We start from the raw sequence: 22,756 nt of genomic DNA, 5'->3' as shown, positions 1-22,756 counted from the left end.
TTATTTTATCCTAGAAATCCAAGCTGAAGCATTGTAAGAATTTTAAGTGAAAAGATTCCAAGTGAGCAATCCGCATTTTTTTTTAACCCGTTTATACAACCCATCCATTTTCCAGTATTCCCAGCACAGCATGTAGGCGAATCTTGTTTGTACACAAAACATTTTTCAAATTTATTGTGGCGCCTGCTTTTATTTAGACAGTGACCACTACTAGCCACACTTGATGGAGCCTGAGCTGCGGAAGCCTGGCAGCTTTCGAGCCCCTTGATGGGGAACACTGTGCAATTCCCTGGTCTCCGCTGGGTTGGACAGTGATGCTGTCTGTCCAGCAAACCCCCAAGGGCTCTGCTGTGAGTATCCTCATTTTCTCACCTCCTTTTCTGGCCATCCAGCACATCCAGAGCTTCTATGTGCACCCACTGCCCTCCCTGGAGCAGCACGGTCCCCATCACCAGAGCTGCTGTGACAGCACGTGCTCAGCAGATGTTTTTCCAAAGCCACACTCCGTTTGGACGATGCACCTTTCCAAGAAGAGAAGTGTCTGAGGAGCAGGGGAGTGATGTGCTTTTCTCTCCAGGTTTCCTCCACTGTTTCTAATGTATAACTCTCAGCCAAAATAGGCTTTATTACCCTCAGGCTACTCTTTTCCCTGATTTGAGTTTCAGATATTTCTCCAGTGCTTAAAAAGCTGCTTTTGGCACCGTTTTGCTCTCCCACATTCACAAAGGAGCTCGTGTTCAGGCCGCGACACCTCCCAGCTGCCTTTCACCACTGCGCATCCCCCCAGCTCTGCTTTTGGGCAATGGGTCAGACAATTCATCCAAGGACATAGCAGCTGAGATCTCAGACCTACAGTCAGAAGAGAGTCTTTAATGGCAAGCTAGATCACAGTCCTTGGGGACAAACCCCTTCTCGCTCTGTGTTTGCACAGCCCTGAGTGCAGCGGCTCCTTCTGCTCTGCAAGCAGCGCTTCTCCCAACCCTCAGAGGCAAGACAGCCCAAAATAGCCTCATTAGCAAGGAATGTCCTGGTGAAGATCCAGATGTTGGACTCCTCTGGGGCTCAGGCGGGGGTGGCACTGGCCGCTGACAGGCAGCAGCGTCACAGGGCGCAGGGGGTGGCAGTTGCAGGGAAATGGGTGGGTATTTTTACAAAGGGGAGGGCAAATTGCATCTGCTGAAACCAGGCTGGGCAAACCTGCCCAAGGCAGAGCCGGCACTGCTGAAGCACAGTTGTGCTCCGTGGCATCGCGGTGGGGTGCGCGGGTATGTACTGAATCGGGCACAAGCAGGGTGTGAGGCTGGGGGCCGTCTCTCCTCTGCCCTCATGGAGGGCTCTGAACTCCCACTTGCTGGCTAACGCATGGGATGGGACCATTTACACCAGCGTGGAGGAGCCTGAGCCCGTGCTGCAGGGAACACGCCTGCGCTTGCCAACGGGAAGGAGCCAAGCATGCTTCTCTCCCTCTTTCTCCCAAGATCTGCAGTTTTGGTGGCTGGATGCCAAATTCCCTCATCTCTGCAAGAAAGCAGGACTAGTTTGGAGTGCGTGAAGAGGGGAGAGGTGATGGGGAGGCTGGTGCTCTGGACTCCCGGGGGTGGCACAGGTCACCCACAGGGACTATTGGGGGGTGAAGGTTTATTTCAACAGCTTAGCTGGGGCCAAGGAATGAGTGAAAGCTGCCGTACTGAAGTGTGGCCACCTCTTCCTCTATGAGCACCTAAGTCCTCAAGCATTTTAGAAAAATCTCACCCTCCATTTAGTGAAAAGTTGCTCAGTCCCACGGGGTTTGGCTTTCAAGCGCTAAAAACCTCCAGCCCGAGAGCCAGAATCACATTGCCGTCACAGGAGCAAATTGCAAAAGTGAGGTGATGTTCCCCTCAACTCCACCACAGCCACACAATCCTTCCCCAAATCCTGTCCCACGGATCCCAGTCCGGGGCTACATAAACCGCCTCCACCGTGGTGAGGGGAGCCACCTGATGCAGCGAAGCTCTCTGTGCATCCGTGTCACCCGCTGGTTGACGCTGCCCCGTCCCCACGTATCCCTGAAGAGCCCATCTTGCTGCCAGCCCTCCCCGGGAGTCCCTTCTCCGCTCAGGAAAACGCGCAGCTGCCAGCGCTGCCCCGGGGGCCCCGGCCGGATCCAGCCCGGGCCGCGCCCCGGCTTCCTGCGGCCCCACGTTCCGGCGTGTGCCCCCCGCTCCGGAAAGCGGCGCCGGGCAGAGCGCCCCCCGGTATTTCCCGGGGATACCCACACCCGTGCGTCCTCCCTGGGGGTGCATCTCCCCCAAAAAATCTCCCCGCCACCCGGCGGGCGGGGCCGTGCGTGTGGCCGGGGCAGCGGGCGAGTCCCCGCCGGGGGCTCGGGGTGGGGTGGGGGGGCCAGGGCGCTGCCGCCTTTATAGGAGGAGCGGCCGGGCGGCGCGGCAGGGCCCTCCCTGTCCCGCAGACGCAAGCGGGGCGGTGGCCCCGGTTAAAGGGGAAACTTGACAGCGCCGCCGCCCGCTGCCCGTTCCCCGCTCCCGCCGCCCGCTCCGCTCCGCCGCGAGGTGAGTCCGGCCGCGCTGGGGAGGGGGCCGGAGGGGCGGCTGAGCGCGCTCCGCCGGCGGGAGAAAGGGGCTGGAGAGACCCTCTGGGGGTTACAGTGGAGAGGAACTGGGAGAGCCCCCTCCCCCCCCTTTCCGGGGATTCTCTAGGGAGAGGGGTTGGGGAAGCCCTTCAGCTGCTTCTCCAAGGGTCCCGAGGAGAAATGGGCTGGGGAAAGACCCCCCTTCCTAGGAGACAGGGGCAAAGAGAGCTTTTGCTGAAGTTATTGAGGGGAGATGGGCCGAGGAGAACCCCAGAAGAGAGACCGAGGTAGCCCCATTGGGGGAGATGCGCCGAGATAGACCCCCGCCGCTCCTGGGGATGCTGAGGAGCACACTGCCTGGGGAGAGGGCTCGGAGTCCCCGTCGGAGGAGAAAGGCTGGGGGCCCCCCTCGAGGAATTCCCCCCTCGGGGTCCTCAGGGGAGGGGGTGCTGAGGAAACCCCCTCAGTGAGAGGGCTTAAGGGAACAGGCTCAAGGGGAGGGCTCGGAGGGTCCCCCGGGGGTATCCAGGAGTGGGTCCGGGCAGAGGGCTCAGACCCCTCTCCGTCGGCGGGGCCGGAGGGAAGAAACCCGGGAGCCGTCGGAGCATCCTCCGGAGCCGGGCGGGTCCCGCCGCGGGCGGAGCGCCTCCTGCTGCCCCAGGGGCCGGCTCCTGCGAGCACACACACAAACACTCACTCACTCACTCATCAGCATCCCCATCCCCCTCCAGTTCTGCCCGCACCCACCGCCAAGATGCTGCTTTTGCTGCTGGGGATCATCGTGCTGCACGTCACCGTGCTGGTGCTCCTCTTCGTCTCCACCATCGTTAGTGTAAGTATGGACTTTTCTCCAGAACCGGGATACCAGCAAGGCAGAGAGTGGTTGGCATGGGAGTTATGGTATGGCAAGACCAGAAGGGGTTATTTTTATTTATGACTTATTTTCCAGCCTGGCTCTTAGCACGAAACTTTTACTTGTTGATTGCTGATCTCAACTAGCAGGGGCATTTTGGAGCATTGTGCACAGAAAGCTCGTTCTGTATTTGTGCTGTCAGGTGTAACCGGTGGGTTGCTTGGTTGTGTGCCACAGCGGCTGCTCAGGGCATCCCTGTTAGCACAGAGGAAACTGCAGAAACTCAGCTCATCATCCTCGGGCTGGTTAATATCAAGGAGCAGCCTCAGAGCACCCAAATTCCCCTTCGTGGGGTGACACTGCTCTCCCCTTTCATAAAGGAGCTCCGCCTGCTAACGGGCTTCAGCCTGCAGGACCAGTACAGCCAGTCTGAGTAAAACCGTGTGAAACTGGACTGGCTTGGGCACTGGCTCCTCCAAAACCCCATGAAACTGGACTGGTTTGGGCACTGGCTCCTCAGCACCAGCAGTTTTGCTCTCCAGCTCTGCTCCTTTGGGGCTGTGAATTAGGTACAGCCCCTGTCTCCTAACCCAGATGGGTGATATTCAAGGCTTAAGCTTTGCAGGCAGTGGGAAGATTGAGGGCTGGATGCTGCACAGTGTGTTCCCAGCACCGTTCTGAGTCCAGAGTCCAGTTAACATGTCATCCACTTAGGGAGAGGTTTGACTTAGTTTTAAGGCAGCAATTCTGTGGAGCTGGTGAGTTCCAGGCTTGTTCATCGGGTTCTTCTTTCCTTTTTTTTTTTATTTTGGGGGTGGTAATAGTACTAGAAGACGTTACAAAAATCTTCCGAGTCGTTAGAAATCACGTGGAAACATTCAAATAGCCCGGCCAAGCACCGGCTGAGGTCGGCCAAGGGGAGGGAGGTACGCATCGCATCCCCCATGGGACTTGGTCCGTATTTAAAGTGAATAAAGAGCTTCTGTTTTTCTGCCGTTGAGGCCAAGCAGCTAAAAGCAAATATATCAGTATTTCCTTTCCAAACCCCATTCTAAAGAAAAGCATGTGCCTGGAAGCACCCAGTCGGGCACACATGTGCTGGTACGCACCGTGGCTGCTTGGTGCCGAATTCTTAGGGGGTGCAGGGGGGACCTGTGGCTCCTGCCAGGGCTCTGCTCATGGGCTGCGTCTCTCTTGCAGCAATGGCTGGTGAACGGCCAGCACACGGCAGACCTCTGGCAGAACTGCACCTCCGGTAGCGTCTTCCACTGCCTGACATCGTCCACGAACGGTGAGTGCTCCCCAGCAACCAGGGCTGCTGCTGCCCCTCATTTTCATTCTCCTCCCTGGGCTTGTGAAATCAAATGGCATTTGCTTTTTCAGGTTTTTTGTGATTCTCTCTTGCTTTCACCTGCACTCTCTGAAGTTGCTCCTTCCCACCCCTTCCCCTCACCTCCTCTGCTCTGTTCCAGATAGAGGGGGGTGTTTCACTGTGTTCTCGGTGTCTTGGGGGGGAGCTCACCCCCACACACACCTTCATCAATCCCTGAAGCTGCAGTGGGCTCAGCCTGGGTACCAGCCCCATGCCCATGGCTCTGCCCTGTTGCCCTCGAGCTCTGGGGCAGCTCCTGGCAGTGTGTTCAGCACACTCAGGTGCCATGGAGGTGACCAGCTCAAGCGCTTTTTGATGGGTTCGTTATTAGCCTGTTTTGGTTGCGCTTAGATGTACAAACATGGGGCATCCCTCAGAGTGGGTTTTGGGCAGCCATTGTACTGCTGGGAGCAGAGGGGCCATTTTTGGCACGTCTTCCTCTTGCTCCCATTGTGAAGATGTTTTAAAGATGCATGTGGTGCCCCAAGGACACCCTGTCCCCTCTTTAGAAAGCTGCCCTGCTTTTTGCTGCTGTGACAGGCTGAGTCTTTGGGCATGCTCCTCACCCCATGGTTTGGTGCTGAGCACCACGTGTGACACCTGAGCCCTGAGGCCCTGCCTTGTGGCCCCAGTGGCACCTGCACATCTGGCATGGCCAAACCACCACCTTTGGACTAAGCTGGGCGAGGGCTGAGCTCATACAGGGTGACATTACCCAGCGAGCTGATTGCTGAGGTCAGCAGGAGTGCTTGCTAAGATGCTGTGACGCAGAGTTTCCAGGGCATTGACTGGTACCAATAACACGAAGTCTGAGCTCAGGGAGTCAGGAAAACCTGTGCCTCAGTTTCCCCAGAAGACAGGGCTAATGCCAGGGGTGCTGTGTCCAGCGTTTGTTTTCAGTTAGCCTGTTATTTGCTTTGCCGTGGCAACTGATTCTCCCAGTGAAACCAGTTGTGAATCATACCAATGTCACTGGGAGCGTGGTCACACTATGCCGGAAACACGGTTCTGGCACAGGAGCAAACCGGTGCCACGTGGTGCTGGAGAGGCAGGAACGCTGGCAGCGGAGAGGACTTAATCCTTTCAAAGGGTTTTGTGGTGATGGGAGCCAGTCAGAGGTTTTTGGAGGTTCATGTCACCCTGATCCCCAGCTTACTGGGAGCAAAACCCTTGTGTGCCCCTCCCGGGGGGAGGTGGATGCTGATGCTCACTCTGCCTCTTATCTTCCCCGGGCAGAACGCAGTGGTGTTTCTCTCCATGGGCCAGGCTCTGGTTTGGGTGGGAGCGGAGCCGCCGCCGCGGGTCTCTGCTGACGCCTGGTGGTGTCCAGGCCGGCCGGGAAGCGATTGGACCCCGTCCCAGGCGAGGAGCCTTCTGGAGCCATGGCCTTCATCAGCAGTTGGCTGGGCTGGCTGCAGCGTAGGCAGGCGGCTTCACGGCCGGTCACGCGTGCTCCCAAACTGCTGACCCTGCGCTTGGAAATAAAAGGCAGCGATTGTCTGTCCCCCCCGCCCCGAGTCCCAAAGCTTCCTGAAATCTTTTTGCCTTTCAAACCTGCACCGCTTTTTCTGGGTGTTTGCAGGATGCTGCATGTCAGGGAGTTGTCAGTGTTGAGAGGGGCTTGTCCAAAATGTGGTTGGGATGGTTTCCACCACGTCTGACTGTCCTGCTGCGTGTTGTCAGTCTATAGTGCCCTGTTCCCAGAAGATGCTCCAAGAGGGGCTTCCCTCTGGATCCTCTCAGTGATGAATTTTTGTTGTTAGAGGGGCCATATTCAAGATAGCCCTGCTAAAAACGGAGTCAAGCAGCTGAATTTGGTTGGCAATGGACGGTTTGATGGATTGTGAACTAGCTGGATGGCAGAGATCAGAGAGTTGTGATCAACGGTTTGGAGTCTGGTTGGAGGCCTATGGGGTTCCCCAGGGGTCAGTGTTAGGTCCAGTCCTGTTCAACCTGTTCATCGATGATGATGAAGAGGCTGAGTGCACCCTCAGCAAGTTTGCTGATGATATGAAACTGGGAGGAAGGCTTGATACAGCAGAAGTCTGTGCTGCCATCCAGTGAGACCTGGAGGACTGGGCAGAGGAGGACCTGATGAAATTCAACAAGGACAAGTGTAGGGTCCTGCACCTGGGGAGGAACAACCCCAGGCACCAGTACAGGCTGGGGGTGGACCTGCTGGAAAAGCAGCTCTGCAGAGAAGAACTTGGGAGTTCTGGTGGACAACAGCTTGACCATGAGTCAACAACGTGCCCTGTGGCCAAGAAGGTTGATGGTACCGGGGGTGCATGGGGAGGAGTGTGACCAGCAGGTTAAGGGAGGGGAATCCTCCCCCTCTGCTCTGCCCTGGTGAGGCCCCATCTGAGTTGTGTGTCCAGTTCTGGGCTCCCCAGTTTCAGAAGGACAAGGAATTACTGGAGGGAGTCCAGTAGAGGGACACAAAGATACTAAGGGGTCTAGAGCATCTTTCTGATGAGGAAAGGCTGAGAGAGCTGGGGCTGTTCAGCTGGAGAAGAGAAGCTGAGAGGGATCTGATCAATGGGATCAGTATCTCAGGGTGGGTGTCAGAGGATGGACCAGACTCTGTTCAGTGGTGCCCAACGCCAGGGTGAGGGGCAACGGGCACAGACTGAAACACAGGAGGCTCCATCTGAACAGGAGCAGAACCTTGTTTGCTGGGAGGTGCCAGAGCCTGGCCCAGGCTGCCCAGAGCGGGTGTGGAGTCTCCTGCTCTGAGACATTCAAACCCCCTGGACCCACCTGTGTGATCTGCTCTGTGACCCTGCGTGAGCAGGGGTTGCACTGGGGGATCTGCAGAGGTCCCTTCAACCCAGCCAGTCTGGGATCCTGTGATAAGGTGCCCAGCTGGTTGAGTACACGTGCATTGTGCTCAAGTCTTCAAGAGCTCTCTGACAGCTCTTAGTTATATAAAGTCTCTGCTCTGGTATCAGGAAAAGGGTGTTTTGCTCGGGCAAAATCTTCTGCCCCCTGTACCCCACAGCAGGAGTGTGGGAGCAGAGCTGCTGAGAACCAGACTTCCTCTGGTGGGACCCTGGAGCTCCAGAGCTCACCATTGCTGTAGGAACACAAAATCAAAAGGTATTTCCTAGGCTTGAAAATCTGTTCGTAAAAATGAATGAAAATACCACTCAGCATCCTTTTCAGGGGATCTTCACACACTCCCCACTGCCTGTCCCCAAGCCCCTTGGTCCCACGTCCCTGCGCTGCCAGGGCAGTGGCGGTCAGCCACGTATTGGGGTGACAGCAGGGAAAAGGATGCTGTGGCAGGGCCACCTCTGAGGCTCGTGCTCACCCCCTGCCTGGTCCCTTTTACACTCCTCATACTCTTTTTGCTAGGAATATGCTTACTTTCAAAAATATAGAATCAGAGAATGGTTTGGGTTGGAAGCGACCTTAAAAATTTATCTAGTTCCAACTCCCATGAAAGATCCTATACCACATACCACAAACCGTCCTCATTTAAGTCTCTTTCAAAACACAGGCTGTGCGTGCTACACTGGGCTCTAGAAAGCCTTAAGAATTTGTTTCTCTGTGCCTGTGCCAAGGACGGTGTTTAACGGTTAATCGCGGGATGCCAAGGTCTGCTCTGGGCTAAGAGCAAGAAATCCTCATTCGGGAACTTTGGCAGAACTTGGTCTTTACGTAGATGCAGATTTTCTCCTGGCCATTGCGGTGGCTGCTGTATTGCAGTTATTAGTGGTACTCGGGATATATGGAATTAGGTAGGGCTGGGTCTTGTGCATTCAGCGTGGATGGGGACTCGGGGGTTTGCTGTGCTGTGATGCTCCTCTTGGTCTCAGCATAGTGAGGATGGATGAAGCCTCTCGCCCACTGTACTGCACAGGGACCCTTTTGTTTAGACAACCATCATTTGGACGCATAACAAGAAACTGAACTTGCTAAAACCAAGTGCCAACAAGATTTGTTTGCGTTTATCTGTGGGGCAGGTTTGGGGCTGTGCTTTGTAGATTATCCTTTGAGGATTAAATAAGCAGCAAAACAACCCAAAGGTTGACCACAGGACTGTCAGACCGTGGCTGCTGGGGACATCAGCACATCTTGGGTGTGGGATGGAGTTGCCCTGGGGGCAGAATCCTCCTGTACTCTTCCCACATCCCTCCCAGCAGGACCTGAGCCCCCCCTGTATGCGAAGGCTGAGCAGTCCTGATGGGAGCGAGGAGGAAATGCCGGGTCGAGGGCAGATGCCCATTTCATCGCCTTTTACAACTGCCCACTCGCTGCTTCGATTTCTGCATTTGCTTCTTAGATAATGCCTTTTCTTTTTAATTCAAGAGGCCGAGAACTATGGAAAAAATGTTGCAATCTTCACTTCGTTAGCACTGTCAGACATTCCTGGAAAAGACTTATCTCAAGAATTCAGCTCTGAATCCCAGAATTGTGCGTTGGCACGGCTGTGCGCCAGCCCCCGGCTGTGCGGTCCCGCTCAGACACGGGGCTCGCGGCCGGACCTGAGCCACTCGAGTGCTCTTAAGTAGATTCCACCCCAAATTTCCAGACAGCGATATTTTTTTCCTCCAAAAAACCAGCATTTTCTTTCCACAACCGAGTTTTTCTTATGCAGGCAACATTTTCTTTTTTTTCCTACTGCTTTCTACTGCTCTGATTTTGGTGGGAATGCTGAATGCAGGGAGATCTCTACATCCTTCTGTAACATCAAGAGACATTTTTCCTGTTGCCATCTTACTGTTTCTCCCATCACTGCTCTGTGGCTTTCGCATGACTTGCTTGTTCACAGGCAGGCTGATGGTTTTTTGGCCTTTTTGAGGAGATCTTTGTCCTGGGCATGAGGCAGAGGCATCAGCTGTTCCCAGGAGGAATTGCTGTGCTGCTTCTTCACTTTAAAATACATAACTGAATCATCCAAACCTGTTGCTTTTGCTGTGTCAGCCTCCCCAAGTGGCTTTGCTGCCCTTATTCTATCAAACTCTTTCTTCCCGCAATAGTGGACTTGCATCACACAGAAAAGGTTTGGAGAGATGTAGGTGCCATTTAATTCACTGTGATCCTTTCTGTGGCTGAAAACAATGTTGTGGGGCTTCAAGGAAGGCTTCCACTGAGGAAAATGATTTCTCAGTGTTTAATTCTGTTATTGATAGTGAGTATGAAATACCTGAACACAAAGAGATGGGAGCAAATTCCTCTCCAGCCCACTGGAAGAGCTGAGACTGCACCAGCTGGATCAAGACTTGGAGGATTTGTCCCTGGTGAGGGGACACTTCCTAACACAGGAGGGTGAGGTGACAGTCCAGCTCTGCAATTCAGAAGCTCAAAGATGTAAAGATACAAAGATTCAAAACATATTTTCAGCTTTTTATTGAATGCTGAAGTGGCCTTCTATCCCTGTGCTGTGTGTCTTGCTGAGTCTGCGGGCACAGCGCTGTTGCAGCCTTTGCTTTATTTCTGCTGGGCAGCTGCAAACGAGCAAGAAATGACCCATATTTGAGGATGCTGGATCTGTTATAATGAAGCCCTGCGGTAAATGATTTGTAGCTTCTTTATGTGATACTGCGTAGCCTTTATATTTGAGGTTCTGTCCATCAGCTGGCCCCATTCTGCTTATGGACCCCATGAACAGATATCTTGATTTGGGGACATCTCTGGTCTTCCAAAGTCTTTGCAGTTTGCAGCAGAGGAGCAAAGAGCCAACTTTTAACCTCAGAAATTTGTGGGTCCAGGACACCTGCTTTGCCATTAATGACAGATAAATTACTGATAGATAACATTGGCCTATCCCAGGCAGGGTTGAACCCCCCTCTGCCAGCTTGTAGGGGACTGTAGCTTGCCCTTCAGTTGTCTGAAATAAGCTGTGGGGTATTCCAGGAGAATATTCTGTATTTCAGCTTGGTTTTTCCTATAACCATGTTGCCTGCCATGTGAGAGGGATGTCCTCTGCTTAAAACCAGGTTTTTATTGTTGCTTGTTCTTCTTATAAAGATCATCTGCTAAGGAGAGGTAGGGAACCAGGGTGGCTTTGTTCTCAGCTGCTCCGGAGCTGTTTGACTCCCATTTTTCTGCATAAGCAGGGTCAGACAACCTTCACTGTTTTGGCCCATAAAAGAGGAGCAAAAGGCAAGAAGAAGGCAGAACATGGGCAAACGATGACTGCAAAACCTGAAGAATGGGTGACAGAGTCCACCGCCAAGTGTGGTACTGGAAAGCCCTTCAACCAACATTTTGTTTTGGCCTTGATGACACTCTTGGATGTCCCTGCTCCTGGTGCCCGGACTAGAAATTGGTGGGAGGTGGTAGCTGAGCCCTTTGAAGGACCTGAGCCTGCAGTGATGGATCTACCACCTCAGGTTGCTGTCACACACAAGCCACCACACCGAGGGTCTTGGAGAGGAGCTGGCTTGGGCACTGTGGAGCTGTTGGAAGGTGTTTTTCATGGCGCCAGCGGCTTTCTGCTGCCTCGGCAGCATCAGAGGTTGTCTTTGAGATGTGAGCTTTGATGATCTGATGGAACGTCTGAATGTGGCAGCTCTGGAGAGCTGTGGACCTCGTGGCCTCAGGGACTTCTTGGATGGACCTTCGAGGAGAAGGAAAAAGGGAGGACAGCAAAGAGGACAAGAGGAGAACTTTGGGGGTGTCATCTTCTTCTGACAGAACTGGAAGCCTTGGGCAGCAATTGCGGCACCGTGTTCAGTCGCTGCCTCCCTGCAGTCCTGGCGTTTCCCACCTGCTTTTCCCCAGTCCTTAAAACACCTTGGGAGCTCCTTAAAATCCTCTTTTTCTGTTGGGATTTCCAGAAATATGTTGATCCAGCACCCTGCAGAGTGGACATAGTAGGAAAAGAGCGACTGTTGGGTGCAAAACCTGCTTTTCCCAGCTCAAGGCCACCCAGAGCATGGCTGGGAAGGTTTGACTTTGTGCTGGTGGGAGGTCTGGGACCAAAGCAGAAGAAAGTGGTAGCGTTAGGGAGCTTTTTTCTTTCTTTTCCCCTAAGAGAACCCAGTGGCTCTGCTGGATGTGGTCCATGAACTGTGATGCTGTTCTCTCCAACAGGAGAGATGTTCTTCGAGCAGTGGGGCTGCCGGGGCATCTGTGCTGCTCAGGAAAAGCCCTGCAAGCAGCTGAGCTTTTCTGCCTTTCTGGGTTACTGCAGCAAATTGCCAAAGGCCAGCAGTTTAAAGTTCAGCCCCAGAAGAAGGATACAATTGAGCTAGTATTTCTGCATCTTCAGTTCACCCTTTTCCGGCTAAGGGGTGTTTGAATATCAAGGTTTAAGACTGTTGCAAGCCCCAGCGGTGGCGATGTGACCTGTCTGCTTCATAGGTGAGGATGCATGTTGGGTTCAGGTTCTTGATCAGACCTTGAAGCCCGAGAATCTGCTTTGGAAAACCTCTGCTCACAAAACACGTCTTTTCCTGGCAGCCCTGGCAGTACCTTTGTGCCGGTAGCCGCGTGTGCTGTTCCTGACCCTGGCGATATTTGGTTTGTAGCACTGAAGGAGCAGGTTTTACCATGCAGATGTGGTCATGAATTTCCCCTCCTTCTAGTTTTATATGTATTATATGCTAGTCACCTCCTTAGCGGGTGTTTTCTTCCCCAGAAGTGTTTGCTTTTTAAGTGTATGGTGCATCTGCAGTTTGCAAACAAAAAGCTGTATGTGCAAAATCACCATCAGCTGCAGGTCACAGCACAGCGGTGTTTTTAATGCATAGCGCTAGTTTAGCTGTGTCTGACAGCGAGTGTGTACGCTGATTGCTCAAATAAGTTTCTTTTTGGCTTGCACTTTATTCTTGGCTGGGTCAAAAGAGGATAAGGGTCTCTATGACAGAGCAGTGAATTAAACCCTGGGGAGACCACCTGCTCCTGGCCAAGGGCACATTTCTACCTGCCCCATCCACCCTGCTTCACTGGAAGGGGGTGAGTTAGCTGCTGTCTTTCTGCAGATTCAGCTGTAATTTTTGCTCTAGGTTTCAGTTTCTGCTCAAAGTTTCAATTTCTGCTATGGTTTTCTTTCTTTCACCTTAGACTTTAGGGTAGTGAAACGTGGTCTTTGGCATCATGGAGGTGAGGTCTTTTCCCTGCTGTTGTAAGTGGTGACATGAACGCATCAGGGCTTGCAGAGCTTAGGGAAATGTTGAAATTTGGCTTGTAAAAACTTCTTACTTTGTTTCTGACTGCCTGAAAGGGCTCTAAAAACGCTCCCGATGGGTCTTTGCCGGAAGCGGCGGGCAGGGTTGTTATCTGTCCTTTCCACTCTGTTTCCTTTTCTTCCTCCTCCCGAAGAACAAAGATATAAACACAGAGCTGAAGGGATGCAGGAGAAAAATGGAACAGCCGCCTGGCTGCCCAAGGGAAACCACAAATAACAGGCTGGGAGTAAACAGTGCTGACAGCCCGTGGTACAACTCGTGGGGCCCAGACCTGTGGGAAACTCACTTTATTTTTAAAAGCCTATAGGTGGGACACAGCACTAATAGCAAAGGGGGTAAAAGCATATGGCATTGAGGAGATATTATAGCAATTCTATCTGCAATTGTAGTGGTGTTTTCAAGTGAATTAAAGGCAATTAGCTAGCCTAATACAGCTGAAGTCTGTGGGCAGCTGGGTTTGGATTTAATGGGAGCAGAGCAGCTTGTTCTGAGTCATGAGCTGGGGATCCTGCCCCTTGTTTTTATAAAAGAGGCTGATAAAAGGCAGCAAAGGGCTGGATGTGAGCTCTGGTCTGTGAGATCATCTCTTGCTTTCCCTGTTCTCAAGCTCGTGTGACTGCTGCTCTCTGGCTGCTGAAACCCCCGGCCACGGTGGCCTTCCCCCCATCAGCACCTGCCTTTGTATTCCTCTGACATGGCTCAGTATTACAATGGGATTTTGAAAAGCCAATCTAAATCATTCACATTCAGAACCAAAAAAGAGGCACGGGGAGGCGGATGCAATTAAAAGGGCAGCCCGGCTCAGCTTTCCGTCTAGACAGCCTTCTCCTAAAATAACTGGCACCTCCGAGCAGAACGGGCTCCTCTCCGGCCCGGATCCCGTGGCCTTTGAAATCACAAAAGACTTGGCTTCCTGGATGCTGGACCAAACTGCAGGGCTTGGGGCTGGGCAGGCTTTGGCTTAGTTGGTGCACGGAGCTAAACCCAGCTTTAGGGCTTGGGAAAGGGTGAGATGAGCTCAGCTTCTCAGACCTGGAATGGAAGCCCTTTCTGTGCTGAAGAGCGAAAGGAAATTGCAGTTGAGCAGCTGGACACCCTCTAACTGTGCCTTTCTGACCGCATCAGCAGCTTCGTCCCCTCTATTACCCACTGGTTTAGCATGGCCAGAGCTGCAGGGTCAGGTGTGGACAAGGCAGGGGGGTTTCCCTGCCCAGCCAGCTGAGATAAATGAGATATATAGGCCATTTTATGTGCACATCAGTGTGAAAACCACACTGGGATTTCCTGGAGGTGACAGCAGAGATAACTGCTCCTTCCCAAGGAACGGCAGCCGCTGGTGCACGTGGACGTAAACCCAGCGGCATTGAAAGAGTGAAGCGCAGCAGCTCTGTTGCAGGGCCCGTGAATTTGGCACGGGCAGCATGAAAAGGAGGGGAAGGAAAAAGCTGTCTGCACTGAGCAGGGGCCGCTCGGGGTGGTTTCTGTTTGCCCTGGTGAGCGGGGCCTGAATTTGCTCCGTCACTTGAGCGCCAGAAGGCAAGATGCAAAGACAAGAGGTAGAATTGATGGTCCCAAGTCAAACACGCCAGATGTTACTACATCGCGGAGGATGTTCCCCGCAGGCAGGGATTTGCTGGCAGGGCTCAGGCATGGATGTCATTGCCATCCCAGCTGAAGGCTGCGCCTCTCTGCCGTTCAAATCCCGCTCTTAACTCTGTGAATGCAGCTTGCACGGATTTGGCGCGGAAGGATGATCGTGATCACTTCTCTAGAGGCAGATGCTGCTCTGGACAGTCCCAAATGGCCTCATGTGCTGCACCAAGTATTGAAGGTTGCTGAGCTGCAGTGGAGCTTTATTTGGAAGTTTTGCTACGTTTCAGCTCTTTCCTGCAGAAAGCCTTTTCTTGCAGCGTATGGCTGGGGAGCGAAGGTGGGAGCAAAACTGTGATGGCAACATGGGCCTGGGACTGAGGCTGCGGTGCTGCCTAATTATCTGTCTGAGGATCCAGCCCAAAGCCTTTCACTGAGTGATTTGTGCCTCAGTTTACCCATACCGAGTCCTGCCCGGCTTTTGTGGTGAATTAATCCATGTTGAATCCTTTAAGACCTCTCCAGGAAGGCTGTGAATACTCATTTTGATCTTAAACTTCATAAGGAAAGGGAGAGGCAGAGGCATTTGTGAGCAGGACTCCATCGCGGTGCTGCGAGGCACTGCCTCTTTTTGCAGCAGCTCGTGGGATGGAGCCGCGTTTTGCTTGTTTATTTATATTTTTTTTTACATGGGGAGTTACACACCCACGAAGCCTGGAAATAGCTGGGCAGTGACTCACGCAGGGGCTGGTTTAACTGGTCTGCTCTGGGAGGCAGCTGCGCTTGGCAGCTGGGGAAAGCTCTTTCCAAAAGCTTTGACTCTGCAAGGGCAGAGGGTGTTTTCACTTGCTGTGTATTTATTTTACCTCTGAGCTTGGCCAGTTCGGTGCCTCACGGCTTATTGCACATGGCTTTTGTGTTTCTAGTACAGCTGAACTCCCAGGACCTGACATGAAGCTGGGGGAGAGGCTTTGTCTTGATTTCTGCAGCCTTCACATCGGAGCTAATATCTCACTGATGTTATATTATAAATGCTGCCCAAAAAAGTGTGTGGACCCTTGTTTTTTTTTCGCCCCAGCGTGCTGGCCCATGAACACATCATCTCACATCCCAGCCAGCATCGTGCTGGTGCTGAGGACCTCACCAGCTCGTGCAGTGCTGGATGTGGCCACAACCCCCAGCTGTTAAGGAACTTAATGGGGACCAGGGGTGGGGTGGTGGGACGGGGGATGATGCTGAGGCCATGGGCTGTGTTGGGGGTTCGCTATCTGTGGTGCCCATGCTGAGGTTTCTGTCTGTCTTTCTTTCCCAGAATGGCTGCAGTCTGTCCAGGCAATGATGATCCTCTCCATCATCTTCAGCGTCTTGTCCCTGTTCCTGTTCTTTTGCCAGCTGTTCACGCTCACCAAGGGCGGGCGGTTTTACATTACTGGAGTCTTCCAAATCCTTGCTGGTAAGTGGGAGCTGATCGATGGGTCTGTCACTGGTGGGCAGCGCCGGGGTGATGGTGGAAACGAGCAGCTCGTGGGTACAGAAGCAGGAGGGCCACTGAGCTGGGTCCTGTGTGGCTCAGTGAAGGGATAAGGGGATGAATAATTTGGGTCTGTTGAGGTCTTGCATGGTGCAGGATGGGGTCTGTTTGTCAGGGCATGTTATAGAATCACAAAATCATTTTGGTTGGAAAAGAATGTCAAGATCATCAAGTCCAACTCTTAACCCACCCCTGGCACTGCCCCATGTCCCTGAGAACCTCATCTACCTGTCTATTCAACCCCTCCAGGGATGGTGACTCCAGCACTGCCCTGGGCAGCCTGTTCCAATGCCCGACAGCCCTTTGGGGAAGAAATTGTTCCCAAGATCCAACCTCAACCTCCCCTGGTACAACTTGAGGCCGTTTCCTCTGCTCCTGGCGCTTGTTCCTGGGGAGCAGAGCCCGACCCCCCCTGGCTCCAAGCTCCTTTCAGGCAGTTCAGAGATCAGAAGGTCTCCCCTCAGCTCCTGTTCTCCAGCTGAACCCCCAGGTCCCTCAGCTGCTCCCATCGCACTTGTGCTCCAGCCCCTTCCCCAGAACTGGGACCCTCCTTTGCTGGGCTGGGTGAGTTTTCCGCAACTGCTGGTGGGGTAGGGGAAGTAGTGACGATCTCCTTTTGGTGAAAGAGGATCTGATGATTATTTATAAACTTGCCATAAGGGGGCCTGGTGCTTTCTACATCAGCAAAGAGCTGCTGGAGCGTGCAGGGTGAGCCAGCTGAGTTTGAACTGTCAGCTACTATTTTTAACTCTTAAAGAACTGGTTGCTGGAAATGAGCCACGGTTCACATCCTACATTGCAGTTCTCCAAATATAGATGCTGTAACCCACTGGCTGTGTTTGCATTTCCATGTATGAAGCCAGTGGAGAGGATTTTCATATGTCCAGACTAGAAAAATTAAATTATGCAACGAGGTTCTGGCAAAATTATGACAGACTGTCTGGGAAGCAGACTAATAGTTTGCAAGGGCTTTAGATGTGAAACTAAAATCCACCCTAGGTCCTGCCACTAAATCAGTGGAAAAATTCATTCACTGAACTTGAGACAAAGTTTCTGAGCATCCTCTAAGCAACTGGCCTTTGCAAACCCTGGGGAAGTTTAGAACTAACCTTTACAAGCAAGTGTGGCATGAAACCTAGTGTAAGTGTATCTGCTTGGCCATAATGCAGGTGGTGAGTTCAGATCAGTTCAGTGTCTCTGGAAAGATGGATGTGTACAAACCCATTAGAGCCATGGAGACAAGGAGGGGAGATGGGCATTAATAATGCAATTATCTGCCTGAGAGCTTGTCTAATAGATTGGAGAGCAGAAGGCTTCTCTCTCCTGAGTGATTGCTGGTGAATCCTCAGAAGAGGAGAAAATGGGATTACAACCCTCCTGTCCATGCTGCGCTGGTTGTCCTAAGGGGGTGCAGAGTCAGGCTATAGACCTGCTGGATTTTAATTTGCTGAGTCTGAGGCATGGGCCAAATGAAGGATGAGAAGTGAAGGAATGAGAAAGGATGCGAAAAGTGTGAACTGGTCCCCATGAAGCTTCCCCATGGCCTGGGGTGCTGATAGGCAGAGCTTTGGGTCTGGATGGACCACACAGAGGTGGGTGCTGGTGGCCACCCCTGCAGTGCTCCCCAGCCAGGCTGGAGGAGAGGGCTGGGGATGGCTGTGGTGTTTGTGACCCTAATTGTTGGAAGGAAGCAGAACATGGCCATGGCGGTGCTGCCAGGAGATCTCACCTGGAGGTGTGGATGGCTCTGGTCAAAGGAGCTGAGCCTGACATGTTCTCCTGCAGCTTGCTGTGAAAGGTCAGCGCTGTCTAAAGCCAACTGAGGAAATTCCTATGGCCTTCGGGTTTGCGGGAGTTCGGCCATGCCTTGCAGAGCCCTGCTGCAGGTCTGCCAGGGGTGAGGTCTGACCCACTTGAGTGCTCTGTCCTGACCTCCAGCAGAGCCGGAGAGGACCTCTCTCTCTCTGGGAAGGGATGCGAAGGCTCCTCCACAAGCTCTCCATCACCCTGCACCTCCTCCTGGGGGGATGCAGCTTGGCAAAGCCAAGGGTCCATCCCTGCGGGGGTTTAAAAGATGCAGAAGTGAGGTTCTCAGCATCGTGGTTTAGTGCCAGTGTTGGGTTAACGGTTGGACTCAATCATCTTGATTCTATAAGCAGCTGACTGCAGCCATCCTTCGTGTTTTGGGCCAAAACCAGTGCAGATGCTGCAGAAGCACAGTCACAACCATTGCCTCCATTTTGCCCAATTCCTCACACGGACAATTGCCGCTGTATTTTCTGCCGTCTGTAGGTGACCGGCATGGCCACACGCCTGTTCTCTGTCCCACCACCCTCACAGACAATGGTCGTGCTCTCTGCAAGGGCCGGGCAGTGGGAGTTGGCTCTTGCGCTCAGAGAATGGAAACTGCACCAGCAGCGTGTTAATGAAACGTATTCCCACTTCTGCACTTTCCCAGAACAAAGGGGCAGTGTCAAGTGGAATTACAGCCCAAATATCACGGTGGTTAAATGTAGGTGGTCCCGAGGTCTGTGCAGGGGATTTGGAACTCGGCTCTGACAACAGCCCCGCGACTGTATAATAGAGCTGCTGGGACTGACTGAAAGAGCTTGTTTTGGGGGCAGAAATAGAGGTGGCTTTGTCTTAGCTCTGGGCAGTCCCCAAAGCTGAGGGCTTGGTTTTGCAACAAAGCTAAAACACTGCCCACCGGAGCTGGGCCTGGCTGGGCAGCTCTCAGGGACCCACACGGCTCCGGGGCTGGTGAGGGTGGATGCTGGAGCCAGGGAAGGGGGACGAGCTTGCAGTTTGCAGGGAGCGGGGTTTGCAGTTGAGCTGCTCTCGCAGCCCTGGAGCAGGACGGGGGATCATGGGACACACACCTGCCCGCCCAGAGCACCCTTGGCCCCCAGCAGCATTTGCCTGGGCAAGTGATAAACAAACTTTTGTGCTTTAAAAGAAATGGGGTTTGTGTCTGACCTCATGCAGCAGCTCTGGCAGGGTGGTGCAGGCTATAGTCTGGGTTTTAAATAAGCTCCACAAGGAAGTGGGGCTGGTCTGGAGCAGCAACTGGAGCTGGGGGGTGCCTGGTGCTTGCCTGAGGGATGTTTTAGTCCAGGCAATGCTCCAGCTCTGCTTGGTCCAGGGGTTTCTGCTTTGCTTGTTCAGAGCCTGGTAGAGATCTCCCCACTCACCCGCAGCCAGGACAAACCCCACAGCATCACACGTGCCCTCTCTCCAGTCATACCACAGTTTTCCAGGAGACAGGGTACAAGAATCAGAGAATCAACTGGGTTGGAAAAGACCCTGGAGATCATCAAGTCCAACCCTTGGTCCCACTCCAGTCCATTTACTAGATCATGGCACTAAGAGCGCAAGAACAAAACAAGTTTTCCATGGTGGCGTTGGATATTATCCTCTCTGGCACTGGTGAGGCTGCACCTCAAATCCTGGGGTCAGTTTTGGGCCCCTCACACCAAGAAAGCCCTTGAGGTGCTGGAGCAAGTTGAGAGAAGGGAACGGAGCTGGTGAGGGGCTGGAGCACAAGTGTGATGGGAGCGGCTGAGGGACCTGGGGGGTTCAGCTGGAGAACAGGAGCTGAGGGGAGACCTTCTGATCTCTGAACTGCCTGAAAGGAGCTTGGAGCCAGGGGGGTCGGGCTCTGCTCCCCAGGAACAAGTGGTAGGGTGAGAGGTTTATATTCGATCTTAGGAAAAAATCCTTCCCAAGAAAGGGCTGTTGGGCATTGGAACAGGCTGCCCAGGGCAGTGCTGGAGTCACCATCCCTGGAGGGGTTGAACAGACCAGAGATGAGGTTCTCAGGGACATGGGGCAGTGCCAGGGCTGGGTTAATGATTGGACTCGATCTTGAGGGTCTTTTCCAACCAAAATGATTCTGTGATTCTAACTGCTCCGTGCCTGGTGTCACTAACCCTTTCCCATATGTGCTTCCCCACAGGGCTCTGTGTGATGAGCGGTGCTGCCATCTTCACAGTGCGGCACACGGACTGGCAGCAAGCCTCAGAAAACACCTCCTACGGCTTCGCCTATATCCTGGCGTGGTTGGCCTTCCCCCTGGCCCTCGCCAGCGGCATCATCTACGTCATCCTACGGAAGCGCGAGTGATGCCGCGGGAGGCGGCGTGGTGTGACAAGGGCACTCATGATGTCCACGGAGGAGACGGAGGCGGGGGAAAATAGACGAGAAAACGGAAAAGAAAATTAACCAAAAAATTTAAAAAAAAAGGAATAAACCCTCCCACCAAAACCAAACCCAACCGACCCCAAAAGGAAACACTCTAAGGGTTACTTGTTAATTGAAGATGTATATAGTATCTATGGTTTAAAAAACCTATTTATAACACTTTTTACATATATGTACATAGTATTGTTTGCTTTTGTTGACATACGCTATGTTTTAAAGCCTAAAGCAAGTGCCTAAGGAACTATTGCTCCTAATAGTGTAACAAGAGCGTGGTGATTTTTCTCTCATGCAAAATCCTCTTTGACCTGAACTCTCCTTCCCCAGCCCATATCAAACCATCAGAAACCCCCGGCTCTGACTGGTTTTAGGCTAGTGTAAAGCAGAGTGACACCTCTTTACGCCAGCCGGAGGGTTGGTCCCCACTCCTGCCACATGCTGTGATCCTGGTGACTGAAGTGCACATCCAGATCTGACGGGAGCCTCGTCCGAAAGGTTTGAAGGATTTGGGAGCAAAGGCTTTTTGATTGCCCCAAGTGCCTAAATGACTTATGTGCCTGAGTCCCATGGCCTTGCCACCACACCCGCTGGGAATTTGGGCTTTTAAATCACTTAGGTTGAATTGCTGCCGGGGCACTGATGCTCCTGATCGTGAAACGTGCTTTATCTTTGCCGTGGAGCTAAACTACCGATGAGAAAGAAGCAAACCCAGTATATCTATGAAATCAAATACCAGATATATGAAATGGTGCTATCTATTTACCATTCCTTATATTGCTAGCCATTTAACCTTCTTCACTGGAAATTCAGTTAACGATTTGAGGTAAACGACAAAGCTAGAAATGAGAAATAATTCTGTGTGATATAAATGAGCTATAACAGCTTTTGTACTTAGACTTGCTCTTACTATTATTTTTAATAAAGCATTTATAACCAAGGTTCCTTTTCTCCCCCCTCGTGGTCAAGAGGAACAGAAACAGCTCTGGGTGGAGCCCTGTTGTTCTTTGCTGCCGGAGCACGATGTCTGTCCTCTGTCTGTGTGTCCGCGATGTGTCTGGCCATGAATTGAACAGGCACCTGCACAGCCCCCAGGCTGCCTTCTGACGACTCCAGACACTGTGTTGCTTTTGTTGGTTTTGTTTCATTTTGGGTTGGTTTCCTTTGTTTCTTTTTTTTTTTTTTTTGCTTTGCTTTTCTGATTTTATACCGACTGTGTGGACTAAGAAGCAATGAAATAAAAGTCAGAATAACTCCGTTGCTTCTGCTTTTTGGCGTTTTTGCAGGTTGCAGGCGGGCTGCTTGCACGGCCATCCCACGGGAGGTCTCTGTGATGCCGTGTAGCAGATCTGTGGGCTAATTCATGCTGCTGAGAGAGGCTCTGAGCTCGCTGGGCTGTCTGCATGGAGGGGTAAGGCTGCACCAGACTTAGTGCTGGGGCCATGAACGGAGGTTATAGCCCTGTGTCATAGTGCTGGTGTGTGCTCATCTATGTGCCTGGGCCCTAAGATGCTCTCGCGATGTGACCACCAAGCCCCAAAGACAGCAGCTGGCAGGACCGCACTAATCTGCTCCCAGTCTCCTGACCAGGGATGGTTCAGGTCAGCAGCGGCTGCCCCGGGGGATCCAGCTGGCTCTGCCACCCGCCACAAACAGCAGAAGCCTTTCAGTCCCCTGCACCAAAACACCCAGAGCCTGGGGGTGCGATGATGGCCAGGGGAATTAGCACATTGTGCGCACTGTGTGCAGCATTAATGGCTGGCACGGAAGCGCTCACACTTCCGTTCACTCGTTCATTCCGCTATTAAATATCCGAGCTGATGTAGCAACTGGTGCTGGCAGAAACACAATGGCTCTTGCAAGGCCAGTTGATGCCAGTTATTAACATCAGGCCAGGTCCCGAAGTCCCTCAGCCCAGCCACATCCCAAAGGGCAGGAGCTGTCCTGCTCCTCCTCGGCCACTCAGTGCAGAGCCTGAGCAGCAGTGGGACCATCCCAGTGTTTTGCTTGATGCTCCTGGTTGAGCTCTTCCAGCTGGGAGTATTTTCCTGGGTGCTCATTTTATTGAGCTCCGACTAAGCCTGGGAGGGTAGCCCCCTTGCTGAGGCAGCATTTGTGTCCCTGCAAGCTGCAGCACTGGGACACGTCCTCATCCTTGGTCCTGCCTGGCAAGAGGACACAAAATCTCCTTCTGAGAAGCAGGTAGGAACACAGGTAGTCCCCCCACCCACTGGAAAATTAAAGGTGTTCTTTTTCACCTTGGCTCAGTGCTCGGAAGGCACACAAAAAGCTGACTGCTTCATTTTACATCTCTGTGGTGCTCTCTGTTCAAGGTGTAAACAAGTGAGCAGCACCAAGTCATATCAACATCCCAATGTTGCATGGCTACAGCATCTCAAGGATGAATTTTTGAAAGCAAGCAGAGCAAAATGACTTTTGCAGTGAAAACAGCACAAAGGTTTGAATCCCTTTCAGGAAGGGTCCAAAGGGCACCACCAATGTG

At 52.7% G+C, this 22,756-nt stretch overlaps 1 protein-coding gene across 1 annotated transcript; it reads left to right on the top strand.

The window, feature by feature from the left end:
• The first annotated feature begins 2,493 nt into the window (after window positions 1–2,493).
• On the top strand, window positions 2,494–21,681 carry PMP22 (peripheral myelin protein 22). The gene is made up of 5 exons (XM_080356623.1): window positions 2,494–2,552; window positions 3,304–3,404; window positions 4,626–4,716; window positions 15,841–15,981; window positions 20,015–21,681. Exons 2-5 carry the CDS (start codon window positions 3,327–3,329, stop codon window positions 20,179–20,181), a joined length of 477 nt encoding a protein of 158 aa, XP_080212749.1. The 5' UTR covers window positions 2,494–2,552; window positions 3,304–3,326; the 3' UTR covers window positions 20,182–21,681.
• The last annotated feature ends 1,075 nt before the right edge of the window (window positions 21,682–22,756 follow it).

The sequence above is a fragment of the Nesoenas mayeri genome, assembly GCF_963082525.1.
Source record: "Nesoenas mayeri genome assembly, chromosome: 19".
Lineage (NCBI taxonomy): Eukaryota > Metazoa > Chordata > Aves > Columbiformes > Columbidae > Nesoenas > Nesoenas mayeri.
Note: the sequence above shows the minus strand (reverse complement) of the source record. Positions and strands in the feature narration are given on the sequence as shown.

Excerpts from the sequence above, each read along its gene's own strand:
- PMP22 (XM_080356623.1), top strand. The coding sequence starts at position 3,327 with ATGCTGCTTTTGCTGCTGGGGATCATCGTGCTGCACGTCACCGTGCTG. Across the intron at positions 3,405-4,625 it reads TCGTCTCCACCATCGTTAGT|CAATGGCTGGTGAACGGCCA; the intron begins GTAAGTATGGAC and ends TCTCTCTTGCAG. Across the intron at positions 4,717-15,840 it reads CCTGACATCGTCCACGAACG|AATGGCTGCAGTCTGTCCAG; the intron begins GTGAGTGCTCCC and ends TTTCTTTCCCAG.